Source organism: Scyliorhinus canicula, chromosome 3 (assembly GCF_902713615.1).
Source record: "Scyliorhinus canicula chromosome 3, sScyCan1.1, whole genome shotgun sequence".
NCBI lineage: Eukaryota > Metazoa > Chordata > Chondrichthyes > Carcharhiniformes > Scyliorhinidae > Scyliorhinus > Scyliorhinus canicula.
In genome coordinates, this window is record NC_052148.1 from 166,452,966 (window position 1) to 166,475,159 (window position 22,194).

Here is a 22,194-nt window from a genome sequence, read left to right on the forward strand (position 1 = left end):
GAAGCATTGCCTAAAGACATTTTACTTGGGGACATCAACCAGCACATTCAAGATGACAGGAGTCAGTGGATTTTCAGCCCTAGGTACAGAAACTTTCTTGTTGCCATATTTTTACAAATGACATGTATCCTCGCAGAAACGATGGATTACTCTAGTTTGCAGAGTATGCTGAAGATGTACAGTAATTTCAAATGTCCTTGTTTTTTTTTGTTTAAGTGACTGTGGAGTGATTAACTGTTCTTTCCCCTGGCTTTCGGTGTCAGCACTGACAATTTGATTCCTTTTAGCACAGTACAAGCTTGAGATATGTAGTATTCATGTCATCTTCTTTTGTGTAGATGGCTGCGTTTATTGCTGAATCCATGCAGTCTTGCGGAGGTCAAATAATCCCACCACCTGGCTACTTCCAGAAAGTGGCACAGTATGTACATAGTTTATGTTTCTCTTTTTAAGGAAAGAAAGACTGATGTAGCTTTTAATTTACTTTATGATCAAAATTTTCTATCTTTCTTTCCCAAGAATAAGAGTAGTTAGGGTTTTAAAATGCTCTGAGCTCGTGTTTGTGTGGGTCTCACCCCCACAACCCAAAGATGTGCAGAGTAGGTGGATTGGCCTTGCTAAATTGCCCCTTAATTGGAAAAAACAAATTGGCTACTCTAAAAAAAAATAAAAAATAAAAATTTTTATATGCTCTGAGCTGGCCACTAATTAATGCTTTGGGGTGTGATAATTTGAAATTTGTGCATATTATTTATATATTCTTTAACCTACCTTATGGAAAAGCTGCCTTTATATTTTGTACCTTGCCATGTGGTGTTTCCCTATTCTACATTTTAACATTCAGCAAAGAGAAAAGGTAAATAATCTATACTGAGGCCTCTATCACCGTCTCTTTTGACCCACCTGCGAAGTAGATCTCGAGAACAATCTTAAGTACCTTTTTATGCTTTTTCTTTCTTCCATCCCTTCCAGGAATTTCCTGGCTTCTGCTCTGCCTCACTCTGACATTGCCGCTGAGTCCTGGAACTCGAATGTGAATCTAAACCCATTGCGTGTCAGCATATTAAACATGTTAACCCCCCCCCCCCCCTCCCCCACACACAGACAGACACTCACACCTCCAGTTGCATTGTAACTTTTTCAAGCCTCACCACCTACCCACTCCTCATGCCTTCCTAATGGAAACTCATGCCTCCCATCCACAATGGCCCCTTAGGCCCATGCCAACTAATGGCTCACCCATGCCCATACACCCAATGAACACTTTGTACAGAACAAATGAGCCATATCATGATAATCACACATGGTGAACTGCTGAGAAAATACACACCCATGCACAATGTTCGTTTGAAAACCAATTGCTTTTCCTAAAACCACATAAAAGTGTCAATCAGACAGTCCATTAAAATACCAATATCTAAGCCTTAAACACTTCATACCGTTTAATCTAGTGCATTATATATTGGGATTCTGTCAAAAGAAATCACAGATAAAAACACTTATTGTAATCATTTAAAATGTCAATCAAATGAAGTCAACAATTCTTGCCAGCTGTCAAAACTGAATCCCACTGAGAGAATCCTTTTATTAGTCTGGGCTCTCTGCCAAAGATGCATAATGAGGCTCCTGAGTTGGTACTGAATTGCATGGGGAGGGCAGTGGTAGGACCTTTCAACCTTACCTTTCAAAAGGTTCCCTCATCCAGACTGTGGTTCATAAATCCTGAGTGGCCATAAATCAAGAAGTTGACCTGCTCCATAAAAACAGATGTATGCTAGGAGATACCTACCCTTGCAATAAAACTGGCTAGGTATAGAGTGGAGGATGCAGGATTATAACACACGCCCTTACCATGTAATGCAAAAATTGGGGGTGCCAGAAATGGGAGAGTGAACGCCAGAATTTGGTTATGTCTGCCGTTTTCAAATGACTCGCAGAAGTTTATTTTTATAACAACAAAACCCAGTTCTCTCATAGCTTCTTTAAGCTATCAATCAAACTGAACTCAGAAAGTCCTGCTGAGATATTTGTAGCATTTGAAACTTACCCATATTATTCATGATAACACAGTGATGGCCCTTGGGGGAAATGTTAACAATGAGCTTGATTGAAACTGCGTGACCAGACACTCCTATCTTTTCTAATCTCTGTCTGTGTATCAAAGTAATCCGGCACAAGGGTTTTGTGAACTCGCATTGACCACTGCAGCCTATTTTTTTAAGACTGAAAAGCAGGTCCATTTGAAAAACTGATTGTAGTTATACAGACCTTATTGTCCCTTCAAGAGTGTTTACATCTAATCCATCCAATTGTGACTCTCCGATTGCGGCTTAAGGTCCTTGCAACAGCCAAAATCGGGTCTGTTTGAAATCCGCACAAGTTCAAATGTCTCTGCTGAGTTCTAGTTTCCTGCCCGCACAAATCACAGCCCACCATCTTCCCTGGTTTAGCACAGGGCTAAATAGCTGGCTTTTAAAGCAGACTAAGACAGGCCAGCGGCACGGTTCAATTCCCGTACCAGCCTCCCCGAACAGGCGCCGGAATGTGGCGACTAGGGGCTATTCACAGTAAATTCATTTGAAGCCTACTCGTGACGATAAGCGATTTTCATTTCATTTTTCATTTCTTAGTGGCAAAAAATGGATCCGCCAGAAATGGGGGCAGGGCCTCGACATCCAGGTCCTGGCTGCCATTTTTAAAGGTCCATGGAGTCTTACTGACTCTTCAGATATCCAGAACTTAAACTCTAGTTCCAAATCCTCCTCCATGGTTGTCACTTGTTCAATTGAACCTACACCTTAAGGACTTGGGCGGTTCTAGAAAGCAAATCACCACCACGTTCTGATGGGCAATAAATGCTGGCTTACTCCGCGACCCCACATCCCGTAAATGAATTTTTTTTAAATTCTAAATCATAGTTTAAAACAAAATATTCTTCTGAATAGATGCAATGAAGAAATCTACCAGTCTTTAACTGGAACATTAACAAACCCTAATTTTGTCAAGGATCTATTCTGCAGCTTGTGAATTGTTACGTCTTGTGGAACTGGATTGCTGCTTTTGTTTGCAGATACGTGCATAATGTGGGGGGAGTGTTTATAGCCGATGAAGTCCAGGTGGGCTTCGGCCGAGTCGGAAAACATTTCTGGGCCTTCCAGTTGCAAGGAGGGGATTTTGTTCCAGACATTATCACCATGGGCAAACCCATCGGAAATGGCCATCCCATGTCGTGTGTGGTTACAACTAAGGAAATTGCCGAAGCATTTGGAGCATCTGGGCTTGAATATTTTAACACAGTAAGTTATTGAAGATTCTAGTTCATTAAGGCTTTTAGAGAACTGCATGTGCAAAACTGAGCCATCCTGGATCCTAGGTCAGGAGTGAGTTAACTGGGGGGCAGCACGGTGGTGCAGTGGGTTAGCACTGCGGCCTCACGGCGCTGAGGTCCCAGGTTCGATCCCGGCTCTGGGTCACTGTCCGTGTGGAGTTTGCACATTCTCCCCGTGTTTGCATGGGTTTCGCCCCCACAACCTAAAAATGTGCAAGATAGGTGGATTGGCCACTCTAAATTGCCCCTTAATTGGAAAAATGATTGGGTACACTAAATTTTTTTTTTTTTAAAGGAGTGAGTTAACTGATTTTAGCCAGGCCAGTGAAAGTCTCACTACTGTTGACCAAACATCCTGAACCAGGGAGTAGAAAAATTAGCTAAGAGTTGCTGTTTTGGATCCTTACCCAGTGACTCTGAACTCTCACCCCACTGGAAAGTGCACAAATATGTGTATCTACTGCTGTTATAGTTTTGTTGAATGATTTACCGACAATCTCACTTCCAGGCTCGACTTTAGAAGGCGTGAGGTTTTAGAAAGTGCTGCTCTTTGCACCAATCGCAGTGAGATTTTGTGCTCCAATAAAAGGAGGAAACTAGGGGCTGCGTTTGGTGGTTGGGGGGACATGGGTGGCGTGGATCTGGATGATGGCAGGGTTTTAGTCAATGGTATCTGGACCTTTACTTGTGCAAAGGAAACTTAAAGTAATTTGTGACGGAGGGCAGCACGGTGGCACAGTGGGTTAGCCCTGCGGCCTCACGGCACCGAGGTCCCAGGTTTAATCCTGGCTCTGGGTCACTGTCTGTGTGGAGTTTGCACACTCTCCCCGTGTTTGTGTGAGTTTTGCCCCCACAACCCAAAGATGTGCAGGCTAGGTGGATTGGCTATGCTAAGTTGCCCCTTAATTGGAAAAAAAATGAATTGGGTACTCTAATTTTTTTTAAAAAGAAAAAAAAAGTATTTGTGAAATAACTGTGTCCGATTTCCAATTTCTGGTCCACTGGGTGGTGTAACTCCTGAGGCCAGAATTAGGGCGAAAATAACCTGGTGCTCCACTTGCCACGCACCCTCTGCAGCCACAAAGATGGTTCAGCAAAGGCCTGACCCCTGATATCGGGAGTCCGAGGTGAACCCACTGATTAATGCCAGTGAGGTGTGTAGGATGGGCAGCAGACCCAGGCCCACCCTCCTGAATAGTGCCTGGAAGGTGGTGGCAGAGGCAGTCAGTGCTGCCAGCCTCACCAAGACATGACAGCTGGTGATCCTGAGGGATGGAGGTCACTGGTGGGGCCTCTGCACTGAGAGGGAGAGAGAACCAGGGATGGCTCCACAGGCCATGGTGCAAGTGTCCTTCGGTTGGGGTGAGCTCTGCTAATCCCCTGCTTCCTTTGCAGTGGGGCAGGGCTTCTGAGGAGTGCCAACACCCAATGGGCCACTTATTGAGCTTGGCCACACCCATCCCCTTGATACCGCTGGGGTATGAGGGTTTCCTGAGGGGCAGCCTGGGTGGGCTCCCATTTCACCAGAGGCTCACTGAACATTTACAGGACACAGTGAGAAATCAGCAGTGTGAGCAGCCAGGAGCCTGTAAGTAGCACCACAGGGTGCATTTAATACACATACTGCAGCAATGGCAGTCTGAATCAGGCCACCCTGATCCCAAGGAGGACACCCCAAGTCCACGGTTTTGGCACCAAGTCATTCGCCGCTACTCCCCACATCCCCGACAGCCAACCCCTCAGTGAGCCCGATAATGTTTGAGAAAATTTGAGAGTTTTTTGAGCCTCCTGTTCTCCCTCAACAGCTGTATCACCCGTCGCACCCAGGACCTGCTTGTAAATACTAGTACCAATTCACACCTGTGTGACCTCTGTCCATTAGGAGCGTAGCATTGCGGAAAGGTGAAACATAAAAGGTGGGATTCTCGGAGCTTCCCCGCCTAAATCACGGAGAATGGGGCATCCCGCGATCAAGTCTGATGTCGGGACTCAAAACCTCCGACGATTGGAGAATCAGCGCCAGTTACGCGTGCGCGGATGACGTGGTGCCGGTTGGGGGCTGTTAAAAGAGGCCCCCGCGGCGATTCTCCACGGTCGACCGGCCGAGTTCCCGCCGACTTGGATCACGTACGGTAAGACCCAACGGGAGCTCGGCGTCGCGGCTGCAATGCCCGTCCTGGTGGGGGGATTGGTCTCGGGGGAGGGGGGATCTCTTGACGGCCAGGCCCGTGATCAGGGTCTGGTCCCCTGTGGGCCACGGAATCGCTGGGCCAAGAGGCTCGTTGACGCCGACATGAAACACACTGGTGTTTACGGCAGCGTCAACAGTGGCCCCCGTTTGGAAGAATCCCGGCCGAAGTGTCCAACCAGCTAATGAGATTTAAATCCATGCAAATGATGGTTGTGCATGGACCTGCCGGCTCGGGGCACTAACCCAAATAACACCGGCAGCAAGGGATTGAAGCATGGCGACTGAATCAGCACCGGGCACAAATCGCGGTTTTTCCATTGCGTGCTATTCTTTGACTGATCTAGGGCAGCACGGTGGCGCAGTGGGTTAGCCCTGCTGCCTCACGGCGCCGAGGTCCCAGGTTCGATCCCGGCTCTGGGTCACTGTCCGTGTGGAGTTTGCACATTCTCCCCGTGTCTGCGTGGGTTTCGCCCCCACAACCCAAAGATGTGCAGGTAAGTGGATTGACCACGCTAAATTGCCCCTTAATTGGAAAAAATTAATTGGGTACTCTAAATTTATAAAACAAAGAAGAAAAAAATCCTTTGCCTGATCTCTATTCCCATTGCCGGTATTGGGAAGTAGAGAATTCAGCTCCTTGTCTCCATTCTCTTTTGTAAATCTCCCCATGGCTCATAGGATTCTCTGTTGTTATTGTTAAGATTTTTCTCTTTAGGGCAGCACGGTGGCCTAGTGGTTAGCACAACCGCCTCACAGTGCTGAGGTCCCAGGTTCGATCCCGGCTCTGGGTCACTGTCCGTGTGGAGTTTGCACATTCTCCCCGTGTCTGCGTGGGTTTCGCCCCCACAACCCAAAAATGTGCAGAGTAGGTGGATTGGCCACGCTAAATTGCCCCTTAATTGGTAAAAATAATTGGGTAATCTAAATTTATATTAAAAAAAAGATTTTTCTCTTTTCCTGTCTAATGAAAATCGCTTATTGTCACAAGTAGGCTTCAAATGAAGTTACTGTGAAAAGCCCCTAGTCGCCACATTCCGGCACCTGTTCGGGTAGGCTGATACGGTAATCGAACTGTGCTGCTGGCCTGCCTTGGTCTGCTTTCAAAGCCAGCAATTTAGTCCTGTGCTAAACAGTTAGAGAATTTAGATCTGGATTGGCAAAGAGAGGTGACCCAGCCTCAGTTTTCTCTCAATATTGTACTCAAACTTACTACTATTAGATGTTCAGGATCCAGTACTTTATTGTGCAGCTGAGTTAATCCCAAAAGAGAGTAGTAGTTGCTGTTCAGTCTACAATAACACCCTGCTTTTATTTAGCATCTGTAACATAATAAAATGTACCCAGGTGCTTGTCAGGACTGATATCTAACAACATTTGACACGCAGACACACTTTGTTTATTCAATCATGAGGGTGTGGGCTTCGCTGGCTGAGCCAGCATTTGTTACCTGCCTATCCCTAATTGTGGTGAGCTGCCTTCTTGAATTGCTGCAGTCCAATTGGCATGGAGCTTAGTCAGAGAAGTGGTTCAGAGGAAGATATTTAGAAGGGTTTTCCAGAGTGTCGGTCCTCGGCAGCTAATGCTGCAGGGTAGCACAGTGGTTAGCACTGTCGCTTAACAGCACCAGGTTCGATTCCCAGCTTGCATCACTATCTGTGCAGTGTTTGCACGCTCTCCCTGTGCCTGCGTGGGTTTCCTCCGGGTGCTCCAGTTTCCTCCCGTAAGTCTGAAAAACGTGCTGTTAGGTAATTTGAACATTCTGAATTCTCTCTGTGTACCCGAACAGGCGCCGGAATGTGGTGACTAGGGGATTTTCACAGTAACTTCATTGCAGTGTTAATGTAAGCCTATTTGTGACACTAATAAAGATTATTATTATTATTATTAAAGGCATGGCCACCAGTGGTGGAAAATTTCAAACGTGGGAATGCGCAAGAGGCCAGAATGAAGTAGTGCAAATATCTCCAGAGGGTTGGAGGAGGTTAGTGATAGGGAGAGATAGAGTCATGGAAAGATTTGAAAACCAGGGGGAGAAATTAAAATCGAAGCTGGGAGCCAATATAGATCGGCAAGCACAGGATAGATGCGTGAACAGGATTTGGTGAGAGTTAAGACATGCAGCAGGTTGTCTCAATTTTACAGAAGGTAAAATGTAGGAGATTTATGCCTAAATTAAAAAGCTAGAATAGACAAATCTAGGGCTGACAGAAGCATTGCGTGTTTCTGCAGCAAATGGGTTGAGGCAGGGGTGTTGTTGGGTGAGGTCATGGTGGATGGAAATAGGGATTTTTGTGATGGAAATACAGGAGCAAAATGCTTTGGATATGGAAATTTGGTTTTAAAAACAGAAAATTCTGGAAATACACAACAGGTCAGATAGCATTTGTAAAGAGAAAAACACAGCTACTGTTTTTATCATAGCTGAAAAGGCTATGAGAGGTGACAGGTTTCAAGTAAATACAGAGGCAGTGAAATGTTGGAGAGAGTGAAGAACAAAAGGGAAGATACATGGTAGAGATAAAAACAGACAATACTCAAGCAGGTCATTCAGCACCTGGAGAAAGAAATGGAGTTAACCTTTTAGGGCAGTGAACCTTTTCATCGATCAGCATGTCCAATTGTTTATTAGTATTTCCAGTATTATTAGTTTCTCTTTCAGATTTCCAGCATCCACAATGTGTGCTGATTTGTAAGGCAGGAGTGATTAAGTGACGAAAGGGATAATGACGCAATGTGTGCTGATTTGTAAGGCAGGAGTGATTAAGTGACAAAAGGGATGATGACGCAGAACAAAAGGAGATGGTAGTGTTAAGGAGCAAATGGTAAGTGTGCAGGAGGTGTAAATGGGAAAGCAGAATCATCACCACTTTTTGTTATCCAAAAACAAAATGTAAACGCAGGGCAGGATTTTCTGGCTATTCCCGCCAGCGGAATCTTCCGGTCCCGACGACGACTTCGCATGTGAACAATAGGAAGCCCTGTTGTCAGCAGCGGGACTAGAAATTCCCGCCACCGGCCAATGGCAGGCTACCTACACATTGCTGTAAAACATGCTGCTGGGGTGGACGTAGATCTCCGACCCCCCGCCGGTTCCCTTAAGCCGCGGTTGGCGTGGCGCCAAAGGCCTTTCCTGCCGGCCGGCAGCGCACCAACCACTCCGGCGCGGGCCTAGCCCCTAAAGGTGAGGGCTTGGCCCCTAAAGGTGCGGAGGAATCCGCACCTTTGGGGCAGCCGGACGACGGAGTGGTTCACGCCACTCCAACCCGCCGGGACCCCCCACCCTGCCGGATAGGAGATAATCCCGCCCCATGTCTTTGTGGTGATGAGAATATGTGATCATGAGCTCTTCTCACGGTCCTATGCTTAAAAGAAACACATTTACACTGTGTTGGCAAAAATGAAGTGTTTTTGTCTTAGTTCCAGCATAACTGTGGCTTCTCCGAAAGTTAAATGAGCTTCAATTGGGATAGTTGCTGTCCAAAATAATTAATTTCTGTGAGACTTGTGTACAAGGCACTCAATTGAAGACGAGTGTACAAGTCCATTAGTCCAGGGAAATGGGAATGGGACCTCAACCATAAGGCTGAAAAATTACTTCAACACTTCTTTTAAACAGCTCCCCACAATCACCACCCCAGGAGCAGCCAATTTCCCTACGATTCCTGATCTCTCCAGTCTGGCAGTGCCTAAGATGCTCTCCTTGTGGTCTATGTTTCCACCATTGAAACTCGACTGCCCTTAACCCTGCGCACTTTAGTAGAGTTGGCTTTGGAAGTTACCGACAGATGAATTCCAATCTTTACTCTGGGGAGGAAAAGCATACATGTTTTGTTATTTTGCTGTTTCATCAATTTGGTTGGCAATTAAAAGCCTCAAGTCAAATTTCCGTTGCACGATATTCCATTCCTTAAAGTGCAGTGACTAATTTACCAAAACACAATACACTTTATTGGGGCAGTAGTCACCATGTGTTATCATGTCCCCCTCAACCATGCTTATCATATACTGGTTGATTGGATTTGGTTGGATAGATTGTAGTTGGTTTCTTTGAACCAAAAGTGGCTCGAGAGAGTTTGGATGAGATGCATAAAATTAAAGGCTTAGAGGGGGTGGATAGGGATAACTTCTTTCTCTTGGTTAACAGATCAATAACTAGTGGTGCAGATTTAAAGTAATTGCACTGTAAATTCTATGATAATCTATGATTAACCTAGGACAAAGGTTTGGCACAACATCGTGGGCCGAAGGGCCTGTTATGTGCTGTATTTTTCTATGTTCTATGGGAGTAGAATCAGAGGGGCATGTTGGTGGAGAAATATTTTCACCCAGAGCATGGTGCACAGCCTGGAACTGACTGCCTGAAAGGGTTGTAGAGCAAGAAACCGTCATTGCATTTAGAATGTGCTTGTATAGATACTTCAATTGTCATTACCTGTGGGCCAACATCAGGAAATTGGGACAAAAACCGTGAATGCGGGGCAAAATCAGCAGGTTTGACAGCATCTGTGGAGAGAGAACAAAGCTAATGTTTCGAGTCTGGATGAGGGAGGCAGAAGACGGGAAATTATAGGCCGGTTAGCCTGACATTGGTTGTTGATAGATTTTAGAGTATTATTAAGAATGATATTACTGAGTACTTAGAAGTGCATGGTAGAGTAGGACTGAGTCAGCACAGATTTGTCAAGGGGCGGTCATGCCTGACAAATCTGGTTAGAATTCTTTGAGGAGAAGGTAACGAGGATGTTGGACAAAGGAGAACCAGTGGACGTGATCTATTTGGATTTCCAGAAGTTCTTTGATAAGTGCCGTACAATAGGCTGCTAAATAAGATCGAGCCCATAGAGTTAGGGGCAAGGTACTGGCATGGATAGAGGATTGGCTGACTGACTGACAGACAGTGGGGATAAAGGGGCCCTTCTCAGGCTGGTAGCTGGTGACTAGTGGTGTTCCGCAGGGGTCAGTGTTGGGACTACAGATATTCAAAAATACATATTAATGACCTAGAAGAAGAAACTGAGGGCATTGTTGCTAGGTTTGCAGATGATACAAATATATGTAGAGGTTGTGTTGAGGAAATAGAGCTGCAGAAGGATCTGGACAGTCTAGGAGAGTGTGCAAAGAAGTGGCAGATGGAATACAATACAGAAAAGTGTGAGGTTATGCTCTTTGGTTGGAAGAATGGAGGAATAAACTATTTTCTAAATGGGAAAGGGCTTCGGAAATCAAAAGCGCAAAGGGACTTGGGAGTCCTAGTTCAGAATTCTCTTAGGGTTAACTTGCAGGGTCAGTTGGCAGTTAGGAAGGCAAAAGCAATGTTATCATTCATGTCTAGAGGGCTGGAATACAAGAGCAGGATTGTTCTGTTGAGGCTGTATAAGGCTCTGGTCAGACCCCATTTGGAGTATTGTTAGCAGTTTTGGGCCCTGTATCGAAGAAAGTATGTGTTGACCGTTGAGAGGATCCAGAGGAGGTTTACAAGAATGTTACCCAGAATGTAGGACTTGTCATATGAGGACTCTGGGTCTGTACTCCATGGAGTTTAGAAGGATGAGGGGGATCTCATTGAAACTTACAGAATACTGTGAGGCCTAGATAGAGTGAACATGGAGAGGATGTTTCCACTAGTAGGACAAACTAGAATCTTAGGGCACAGCCTCAGATTGAAGAGATGATCCTTTTGAAGAGGAATTTCTTCAGCCAGAGGGTGGTGAATCTGTGGAACTCATTGCCACAGAAGTCTATGGAGGCCAAGTCACTAAGTGTTTTTCAGACAGAAATAGATTAATAAGGGGTTTAGGGGTTATGGGGCGAAGGCAGGAGAATGGGAATGAGAAAAATGTCAGCCATGATTGAATGGCAGAGCAGACTAAATGGGGCGAATGGCCTAATTCTGCTCCTAAGTCTTATGATCGTATGACTCTGTCAAAACTAGAGAGAAACATTAGCTCCGTTCTCTCTCCACAGATGCTGTCAGGCCTGCTGAGATTGTCCAGATATTTTTTTGTTTCATATTCCAGCATCTGCCGTAATTTGCTTTTACCTGGAAACTGGAATTAGGTTGCACAGCTCTTTCTCAACTGACGAACATGAAGGATTGAATGGAATTCGTCTGTGTCATAAATGTTCTGTGTTTCTCGAGAGGAGGTGGCGGTGCAGTGATGATGCCACTGGACTACTGTTATATATTTGTTGTCGCAAAGAGAAAAAGCAGTAGAGTTGTCATGCTTTAAGTTTGTAAAAACATAGTGCAATGTTTATTCAGAGTTGTTGCTCCTACAGTGTAAAATGGGGAATTCCCCAAAAGACTGCAAAACGCTCTGCTGATGTCACTGCATATCATGTGACATTTCACCAGCCAATAGTGTTACTTGAATACAATACACCACTCCCCATTTACTCCTTTAGTGCCAACGACTTTTCTTTTCAACGCTTTAACATCATCGTGTCTTGTAAGATAGTCTCTTTGGCGGATGTCTGTATCGTTTAGGTAGTATCCAACATTCAGGAAATTGGCTCTATGAGCTCACGGAAATGTCTTCCTGTTCACTTGTCGGCAGTACCTCTTGTGAATCTAACTCAGTATCTGTCTTCAGGATAACATCTGATGGTTTTGAAGGAAGATGTTTTAGCTTCTGACTGAATCTTGTCTCGGGCATGAGTGATACTGTGGTCCCCTATCCACTTCCATCTTGATGGTGTTTCTATTAAGATTTGGATAAACCCCAAAGCTTTGCTGTTCTCCTTTAACTGATAAGACACCAAGCTTGAATTCTTTAAGCTGACTTAACAAGTGAGTCTTCGGTTCCATCACTTAACTGATGAACTTGATCAGCAGACCTGGCTGTGTTTTTCTTGGTACGCTTCTTTTGTGCTGATGGTGTGACCAATATGCCTTGGTAATGTGGCCTACTTTACCAAAACATTTGCATTTATTCTCTTTACTCCAACATTCTCCTGCTGAATGCCCCACTCGAGTACTGTGATGACATTTTTTGAAGACCTGCTTCTGGAAGTCTCCATCTTATGAACGTTTGCTTGCATTCCAATCAACGAAGCCTCTTTATTGTTGCCAGTTCCATGGAACTAGCAATTTCCACAGCAGTTTTCTGGGTTAATGCACCTTTAGTCAACAGTTTCATTTGGATGGCTTCATTTCTGAGACCACAGACCAGCCTGTCTCTAAGTGTATCGTCAAGTGTTTGTCACAATGAGAAAAGTCGTGGCATGCAGGTTCTCCAGTGTCTGATTTGCTACAAGATACAATTGGAATCTCTCCTTGCAAGAATTCCATGTCTCATAATCCTCATCAGACATGTTCATGGCCCCGCATTTTCCCCGACATTTTTTTTGATCCCGGTTCCCTGATCTATGCTTCTTCAGCCTTTCGCCCTTCTGTTCATTTCCTGAAAGCAAGTAATCTCCAAGCACACTAATTATTCCCTTGTCTGAATTATCGGATCCCCAGCAATAGATTGCAGAGTCTGCAGCCTTCTAAGTTCCCATTCCCGCAGCCTGTTTACAAAGCTACATGCGCTCTGCAGCTTCTACCCATTACAAGCAGTAAGAATGCCTGAAACTTTGATTCTTTTGTTTAAAAGATATGCCCCAGCACTCACAGTTGCGTCCTGATTTGTGTTTTGAAACCCTATTTGCACTAGCAGCTGTCGTAATCTATTGGTTGAATCATCGACAGCTTCCCATGGTCTGAACTATTTTCTTTTACTTGGCACAAACTCTGGATGATTCATTGTTTCCAGCCCAAACCCTCATCAGTCATTTTCTCCGGCCCTAAATCTTCATCATCAGTTTTCTCTTCTGCTGACATCACTGCATGTCACATGACATGTCACCAGCCAATAGTGTTACTTGAATACATAACTAGCAATCCAGAGGCCTAGGCTAATGATCTGGGTCATGAGTTCAAATCTCAGCTGCTAGAATTTAAATTTAATTAATAAATCTGGAAATAAAAGCTAGTCCCAGTTATGGTGGCCATGAAACCATTGTCGCTTGTCATTTTTTTTAAAATCTGGTTCACTAACGAGCTTTAGGGAAGGAAATTTGCCGTCCTTAACAGGTCTGGCCTGCAAGTGACTCCAGTCCCACAGCAATGTGGTTGCCTGCTGAAATGGCCTAGTAAACCATTCCGTCATATCAAAGTACCAGAGAAATGTCTTTTTTTTTTAAATTTAGAGTACCCAATTCATTTTTTCCAATTAAGGGCCAATTTAGTGTGGCCAATCCACCTACCCTGCACATCTTTGGGTTGTGGGGGCGAAACCCACGCAAACACAGGGGGAATGTGCAAACTTCACACGGACAGTGACCGAGGGCCGGGATCGAACCTGGGACCTCGGTGCCATGAAGCAGTAGTGCTAACCACTGTGCCACCTTGCTGCCCAGAGAAAAGTTAACATGGAATGAAACCAGTCGGATTACCCAGCATCCACCGAGGTACCGTCAACTCTGCAAAGCCCTCCTTACTACTCTCTGGGGGCTTCTGTGAAAATTCGGAGAGCTATTTCACAGACTAGTCAAGCAACAGCCTGATATAGCCATACTCATGGAATCACACCTTCCAGTCATTTCCCAACACATCATCACCATCCTGGAGTATGTCCTATCCTGCCAGCAGAACTAACTCACCAGAGGTGGCATCACAGTGGTATACTGTCGAGAGAGAGTTGCACCAGAGAATCCTTAACATCAACTCTGGGCTCCATGGAGTGTCATGGTATCAGGTCAAACATAAGCAAGGAAACCTTCCGACTATTACCACCTACTGCTGCAACCTGCCCACACCCTTTCACCCCTCAAACATATTGATCACGACTCCTCCATGTTAAACACCACTTGGAGGAAGCACTAAGGGTGAAAAGGACACAAAATATACCCTGGGTTCAGACTTCAATGTCCATCACCAAGAATAGCTCAGGAAGACCAAAGGACATAGCCACTGGACTGGGTCTACAGCAGGTGGTGAGGAAAGCAACAAGAGGGGAAAATCTACTTGACCTTTTACTCACCAATGTACCTGCCCCAGGTGCATCTGTGCATGACAGCGTCAGTAGGAGTGATCATCGCACAGTCTTTGTAGAGACAAAGTTCCGATACCCTCTATGTTTGTGTGGCATTGTCACTGTGCTAGATGGGGTATATTTTGAAAAGATCTAGCAACTCAAAACTGAGCATTCAATGAGGCGCTGTGGGCCATCGGCAGCAATCTGTAACCTCATAGCTCAGCATAATCACTTACCATTAACATCAAACTGGGTTCAATAAAGAATTCAGGAGGGCATGCACATACAACACTGGGTGAAAATTTGGTGAAGCTACAACACAGGACTACTTGGGTGCCAAGCAACAGAAGCAGTAAGCAATACGCAGAACTAAATAATCCCACAACCAACGTATGAGATATACGTTCTACAGCCCTGCCTCATTCAGCCGCAAATAGTGATGCACAATAAACAGATAACTGGAGGAGCGCCACAAATATTTCCATCCTCAATGATGGGGAAGCCCAGGATTCTGGGTAAAAGACTGAAACATTTGCAACTATCTTCATCCAGAGGTGTGGGGTGGATAATCCATCTTGACCTCTTCCCATGATCCTCAGCATCACTGATGCCAATCTTCAGCCAATTCGATTCACTCGCTATCTAGAAATGGCTGAAGGCACTGGATACTGCAAAGGCCCTGACAACACCCTGGCTGTAATGCTGAATGTTTTTGATCTAGAACTAGCCAGACACTCTGCCAAGCTGTTCGAGTACAGCTACAACACTGGCAACGATCTGGCAATGTAGAAAATTACTTAAGTATGTCTTGACTGCAAAACGTAGGACCAATCCAACCCAGTCAAATACTGCCCCATGAGCCTACTCGTCACCATCAGCAATGTGATGGAAGGTGTCGTCGACAGTGCTATCAAGAGGCACTAACTTGAACAAGCTTCTCCCTGATGCTTGATTCATTTCCAGCCAGAGCATTCAGCACCAGAACATATTACAGCCTTGGTTCATGCATGGACTGGAGAGGTGAGGTGAGAATAACTGCCCTTGACATTAAGGGCAGCATTCTTCTGAACGTCCTGCGGCGAGTTTGGTGGCGGGTGCTGCGCTGAATTTGATGTGTGCCAAGAAGTCAGAAACCCACTGGCGTAAAATCACGTTACAATTCTCTCTCTGGCGGGTGGCGCAAAGACCATTTGCATTTCATGAATGCTCATTAAAACAGCTGGCTACTGGAATCCTGTCAGACTTCCAATCTCGCGTCACACTAGTGGGAACTGACATCCGCGCCAAACTCAATTGATAAAAGGCTGGCAGACACAAGACAGCCCTAAGTTTGCCAGAGGCTTTGAGGTGAGTGCCAACAAGCAAAGCCTACCAACCATAGAGCTGTGCTACATCTGATGCTCTGTGCACCACCCGGCCAGGTTCCTGCCTCCGCCTCCATGCTGAGCTGGACTTTATGGACAGCACCATGCTGCTGGACCCATGGACCCTCCCGTGTCACCAACTCTGATCGGTACTGCAACCGAGGTTGGGGAGTACAGGAGTCTCCTAAACTCTCCGCCCCCATCCCCCCTCCCCTATCCCCCCTCCAATGTCACACGCCAGTGTCTGCCTAGACAGCACTGTGATGTGAGACAATGCAGCCACCTCAGCAAAGACCCAAAGTTTGAGGGGGTTTGTGAAGTGAGGGCAAAGACAAGGGAGCAAGGGAGAGGCAATGTGGAAGGAGGGCACAGCAAGGATGAGGGTGGGGAAAAGGCAAGGGCTCACAATGGCAGATAGAGGGGCAAGGAGGTGGATGAAGAGGATTAACAATGGAAGGCAGAGAGAAGACCGTGGGGAGGGACACCGGACTCTGACAAGGTTGCATGACATTCAGACAAACCAGGGGGTCTAAGGGATAGCACATGTATTACTAGAAGGAGATTGGATTGGATTTGTTTATTGTCACGTGTACCGAGGTACAGTGAAAAGTATTTTTCTGCAAGCAGCTCAACAGATCATTCAGTACATGGGAAGAAAAGGGAATTAAACAGAATTCAAGAAAATACATGAGAATACATAATAGGGCAACACCATATATACAATGTAACTACATAAGCATTGGCACAGATGAAGCATACATGGGTGTAGTGTTAATGAGGTCAGTCCATAAGAGGGTAATTTAGGAGTTGCATTAGGAGATGCATGCAGACTGCAGATTACGGGTTGTGTGTGTATTAGTGTAGTATATTAGTGTTCATGCCAAAACAGATCCGGGCTGCAGTGCTGTGTTACGGTTGTCATAGTTACACCGTCAATAAGTGGAGTGCAGAGCCAAATTGGTTCGATGAGATCATTCTCAAGATCTCACATTCCACAGGGCTCCAGGTGTAACGGCTGTGAACTCTCCACACCTCTGTGTGTGCTAGAGTCCCAGGGGGGGTAAAGTGTCACACACGGGCACATCGCAGGTGTTGGGCGCGGGGCGGGGCGGCGGCGGGGGGGGGGGGGGGGGGGGCTCATAATAAGGAACAATGCAATCTAAATTGCCACAGCTTAGCTGCTCTTCTCCCTTGGCTCTGTCATTGACACTTTTGTTTTAATCAGCCTTTACCAAAGGCAGGGACCTTTCCTATGAATTCTCATTCAAGGTGAAGGAGGGAATGGCAGCTGCACGCACAGCTCCAGCAGGAAGTACTGCATGTGGGACAAGGAGAGGGAGAATGTGAGCATCAACAGGAGGCTGAGAAGCAGAGATCCAGACTTCAGAGATGACGAGGAACACCAGGGGTCTATTGTCCACAAATCTCCATTTTACACAGGAGTGAGAGGCTGTGCAGGGCAAGGCTGCAATTGTTCAGAGATTTCATTCCCACACATGCCACTTGCCCTGAGAAGACTTGACACCATGTGGGTTCGGAGCCTTCCCCGTGCCACTGGCCCTGAAGGTGATGATACCGCTCAATTTGTTTGCCCCGTGGTCATTCCAGGGAGCAGCTGGCGTCTTGTGTGGTATTTTACAGTCAGCAACACATTGATGCACTCAGGATGTGAGCAAATGCCCTTTACATGAAGGCCCATTATGATGTGAACTTTACTCCCGACAAGGGTAGCCATGATCCGAGATTCACAGGCTTCACAGCTATCTCTGGGTTCCCCAGGGTGCAGAGAGCAATAGACAGCATCCATGTGGCTGTACGGGCTGCCTGACAGCAGGCCCTGACGCTCATCAAACCGCAAGGACTTCCATTCCGTCAATATGCAGTTGGTGTGCGGCCATTTAAAACATATTCTGCATTTAGGTGCACGGTCTCTGAGAGTTCCCATGATGCCCACATCCTCAGTAGCTCAGTGGTGAGCACTGCTGCCTCACAGAGCCAGGGACCCGGGTTCAATTCTGATATTGGGTGACTGTGTGGTGTTTGCACATTCTTCCTGTGTCGGCATAGATTTCCTCCCGGTGCTCTGGTTTCCTCCCACAGTCCAAAGATGTGCAGGTCAGGATGATTGATTATGCTAAATTGCCCCTAAGTGTCCAAAGGCTGAGTGGGGTCATGGGGATGGAGCGGGGGATTCGGCCTGGGTGGGATACCCTTTCGCAAGGTCAGTCCCGACTCAATAGGGCGATTGGTCTCCTTCTGCACTGCATGGATTCTATGATTTGCTCTAAGGTGCCTGAAGTGCCAAAAAATCTGCAGAGATTGTTGCTGGGGTATAGAAGCTACCCACTTAAACACTGGGTCATAACCCTGGGACGGTGCTCCCCGACTCCAGCTCAAAAAAGGTACAACGTTGCTCACACCTCACACAGAAATAGTTTTGCTGACTTTAACACAGCCCTTAGAACGTAGAACATACAGTACAGAAGGAGGTCATTCAGCCCATTGAGTCTGCACCGCCCCACTTAAGCCCTCACTTCCACCCTATCCAATAACCCCTCCCAACCTTTTTGGACACTTAAGAACAATTTAGCATGGCCAATCCACCAAACCTGCACATCTTTGGACTGTGGGAGGAAACCGGAAGAAACCCACGCAGACACGGGGAGAACATACAGACTCTGCACAGACAGTGACCCAGCGTGGAATCGAACCTGGGACCCTGGCGCTGTGAAGCCACAGTGCTAGCCACTTGTGCTACCGTGCTGCCCACACACACTCTCATAGAGCAGACCATTGGATTGCTCAAGATACTAGCTTGTTGCCTCTGCTGAGCTGGAGAGAGTGACGTGAGTGTGTTGGACTTGCCCTTTAAATATGGCGCCAGATCCTTCAAACCGGTCAGCTGAGGGCAGGTGGACAGATGAATCGGTCAGTCCACCAGGAGAGTCAAGGGGAACTTGCCTGCACATAATGCGGTTCCAAGTGCTGAATCTGGTGCAGGATCCCACTGTTCTGGCTAGGGGGACAGGTGCTTCCACAGCTGCACGTCGCTGCATTTTAGTCACAAAATGGGAGAATTCCCAAAGGCAACATTTGACCAAATGTAGCATCATAGATACATAGAACATACAGTGCAGAAGGGGGCCATTCGGCCCATCGAGTCTGCACCGACCCACTTAAGCCCTCACTTCAACCCTATCCCCGTAACCCAATAACCCCTCCTAACCTTTTTTGGACACTAAGGGCAATTTAGCATGGCCAATCCACCTAACCTGCACATCTTTGGACTGTGGGAGGAAACCGGAGCACCCGGAGGAAACCCATGCAGACACGGGGAGAACGTGCAGACTCCGCATGGACAATGACCCAGCAGGGAATCGAACCTGGGATTCTGGCGCTGTGAAGCCGCTGTGCTAGCAAAATGTGCTACCGTGCTGCCGTATCAAGGAGCCCTGGTAAAACTGGGCTTCATGGGATTTGGGGGGAAACTTTCCACAGTTTGGAGTCATGCCCAGCAGAAAGGAAAATGGTTGTGATTATTTTAAGCCAATCATCTCCGTGCCGGGACATCACTACATGCAAAGTAGTGTCCTAGGCCCAACAATCTTCAGCTGCTTCATCACTGATTTTTTTCTCCATCATAGGTCAGAGTGGGATGTAGACTGATAAGTACATAATATTCAACACCATTCGTGGTTCTTCAATGCTGAAGCAGCTTATGTCCATATGCAGCAAGACCTGGACAATATTCAAGCTTAGTCTGATAAGTAGCAAATAATATTTTCCCCACACAACATCTCCCAACAAGGGAGAACCTAACCATTGCCCCTTGATATTCAATGAATCCCCCTCTATTAACATCCTGGGGTTTACCATTGACCAGGAACTGAACTGGACTAGCCATATAAATACTGTGGCTACAAGAACAGTCCAAAGATGTGCAGGTTAGGTGGATTGGCCATGCTAAATTACCCCTTAGTGTCCTAAAATGAGGTTAGTTGGGATTACGGGATTAATGGGATAGGGAGGTAGCGTGGGCATAGGTAGGGTGCTCTATCAGAGGGCCAGTGCAGACACAATGAGCCGAATGGCCTCCTCCTGGGCTGTAGGAATTCTGTGGTTCTAACAGGTCAGAGGCTGGGAAATCTGCGGCAAGTAACTCACCTGTTGACTCCCCAAAGGCTGTCCGCCATCTACAAGGCACAAGTCAGCAGTGTGATGTAATTCTCTCCACTTGTCTGGATGAGTGCAGCTCCAGGAACATTCAAGAAGCTCAACACCATCCAGGACAAAGCAACCCGCTTAACACCACTTTCGACATTCTCTCCTTCAAACACCAAAGGACAGTAGTAGCAGTGTGTGCCATCTGCAAGATACACTGCAGCAAATCACTAAGGCTTCTTTGAACGACCCTTTCCAAATCAGGGATCTCTACCACCTCAAAGGACACTGGTAGGTGATGCATGGGAACGCCACCAACTGCAAGTTCCCCTCCAAGTCCTCACTATCCTGACATGGAACTGCATCAATGTTCCTTCATTATCACTGGGTCAAAATTCTGTAACGCCCTTCCTCATAGCACTGTGGGTGTACCTGCAGCATGTGGACTGCAGCAGTTCAATATGGTGGCTCACCATCAACCTTCTGAAGGGCAATTAGGGATGGGCAACAGGTACTGGCCTAGCAAGCGATGACCACCACCTGGGAAAGAATAATATAAAAAAGAAGCTGAGCATGGCAATCCAGCAGTTAGCTACATTTTTGTTGCTTTTGCTATGACTGGTACTTGTACTGTTAAAATATCTTCTTTATGGGAATGGCAGTAAATTTGTGAGAAATGTCACTTGCATTTATTAACGTCAATTTTTTGATAAAGCTTTTGCACATTTCAAGTTTCATTTTGATTTTGAGAGGGGGGTGTTCTACAACCTAACCTTCCTGTACCTATCTCAGTTTGGAGGTAACCCAGTCTCGTGCGCTATTGGCCTGGCAGTCCTGAACATCATCGAGAAGGAGGATCTCTGTGGTAATGCAAGCAAAGTAGGAAATTATCTGATCGACTTACTGAAGGAACTGCAAGCCAAACATCAGCTTATTGGGGATATCAGGTAATGTTTTTACCAATCGAGATTGTTAGCAGTATGACAGTGAATCTAAACTGTAAATAATCTAAATAAGAAGTGAAACAACATTTGCTGTGGTACAATTTTATCGTAATCCAGCCAGGGACTGATGGCAGAGTTCTTCACATAGTTGCACAGAAACACCACCCCACGGCCACAAGAATAAATGAGTTTGAGTGAGGTGCAATGCTAAAATGTTTTTAAAATCCCATCCTGCCTCAGTCCCACTCACTTTCAGTTTTAACTGGACAGAGATGGGGAGAGACAACCAACCGTCAGGAGGAGGCTGACTTATTAAAATATTTTACCTCAGATTTTACCTCAATTTTAAATTTTAGATCGGCTAATACGTCTGGATGTTAGCCTGTTGTGGGCTGCCATAGACTGCTTCACCAGCGAAGTTGTGAATGGATCTGAAAATCAGAATCAATCTTGTACAGCAACCAATCCTGGCTTTCAAACTGAGGGAAGCTCAGTGAGGCAGCTGAAGCTGCCTATGCCTAGAATGCCCTGAGAAATTTCTACAACGATATCCTGGATCTGTGGTGATCAACGTCCAACAATCATCATTATCTTACTGTCTTCAGACATTGCTTCCACTCACTGCACCATTCTGCATATTTCCCAAAGACTATAAATGACAGATCTGTTTTTGAGGTTAAACATTCTGGGTTTTTTTAATAAGCATAATATTTCTCTCACTGCAGAGGTGTAGGATTGTTTATTGGAGTTGACCTGGTTAAAGATCGTGAAAAGAGAACTCCAGCAATGGCAGAAGCACAATATATAATTTACAGGTAAAGAGTGAGAAGGCATCCAAAACCTTTTTTCTGTTGTAAGATTTATTTGAAAGAACAGAGGTAACAAAGTCACAAGGCCTGGATATGCAAAGTAAAAGAGGCAATAGGTTGAAAGGCACAAAATATCAGTGAGCATTTGAATGATAGATTCTTGTTTCAGATTTCAGTCAGCATGGATGAACAAATTCATACCCTGGCTATCAATCCAGAATGTTGTTAGCCAGACAACCCGTGAGGGTCATGGAGGTTCTGTGGGAGCCACATTAACAGAGCAATTGCTCCACTTGTCCAGTTATGCTGATATGAGGCCCAAACCAAAATCAGGATCTACTCTCCTTTTTGGTTACGCCGACAAGCTTCAGATACCA

At 45.9% G+C, this 22,194-nt stretch overlaps 1 protein-coding gene across 1 annotated transcript in view; it reads left to right on the top strand.

Annotated features, from left to right (window-relative positions):
• Nucleotides 1-22,194, top strand: part of LOC119963080 (ethanolamine-phosphate phospho-lyase-like) — a 53,617-nt gene that overhangs the window by 22,896 nt on the left and 8,527 nt on the right. The window contains exons 7-10 of the mRNA XM_038791657.1: nt 339-421; nt 3,071-3,296; nt 20,857-21,011; nt 21,734-21,823. Coding sequence (XP_038647585.1) covers nt 339-421; nt 3,071-3,296; nt 20,857-21,011; nt 21,734-21,823 — 554 coding nt within the window. The remainder of the gene's footprint in view (nt 1-338; nt 422-3,070; nt 3,297-20,856; nt 21,012-21,733; nt 21,824-22,194) is intronic.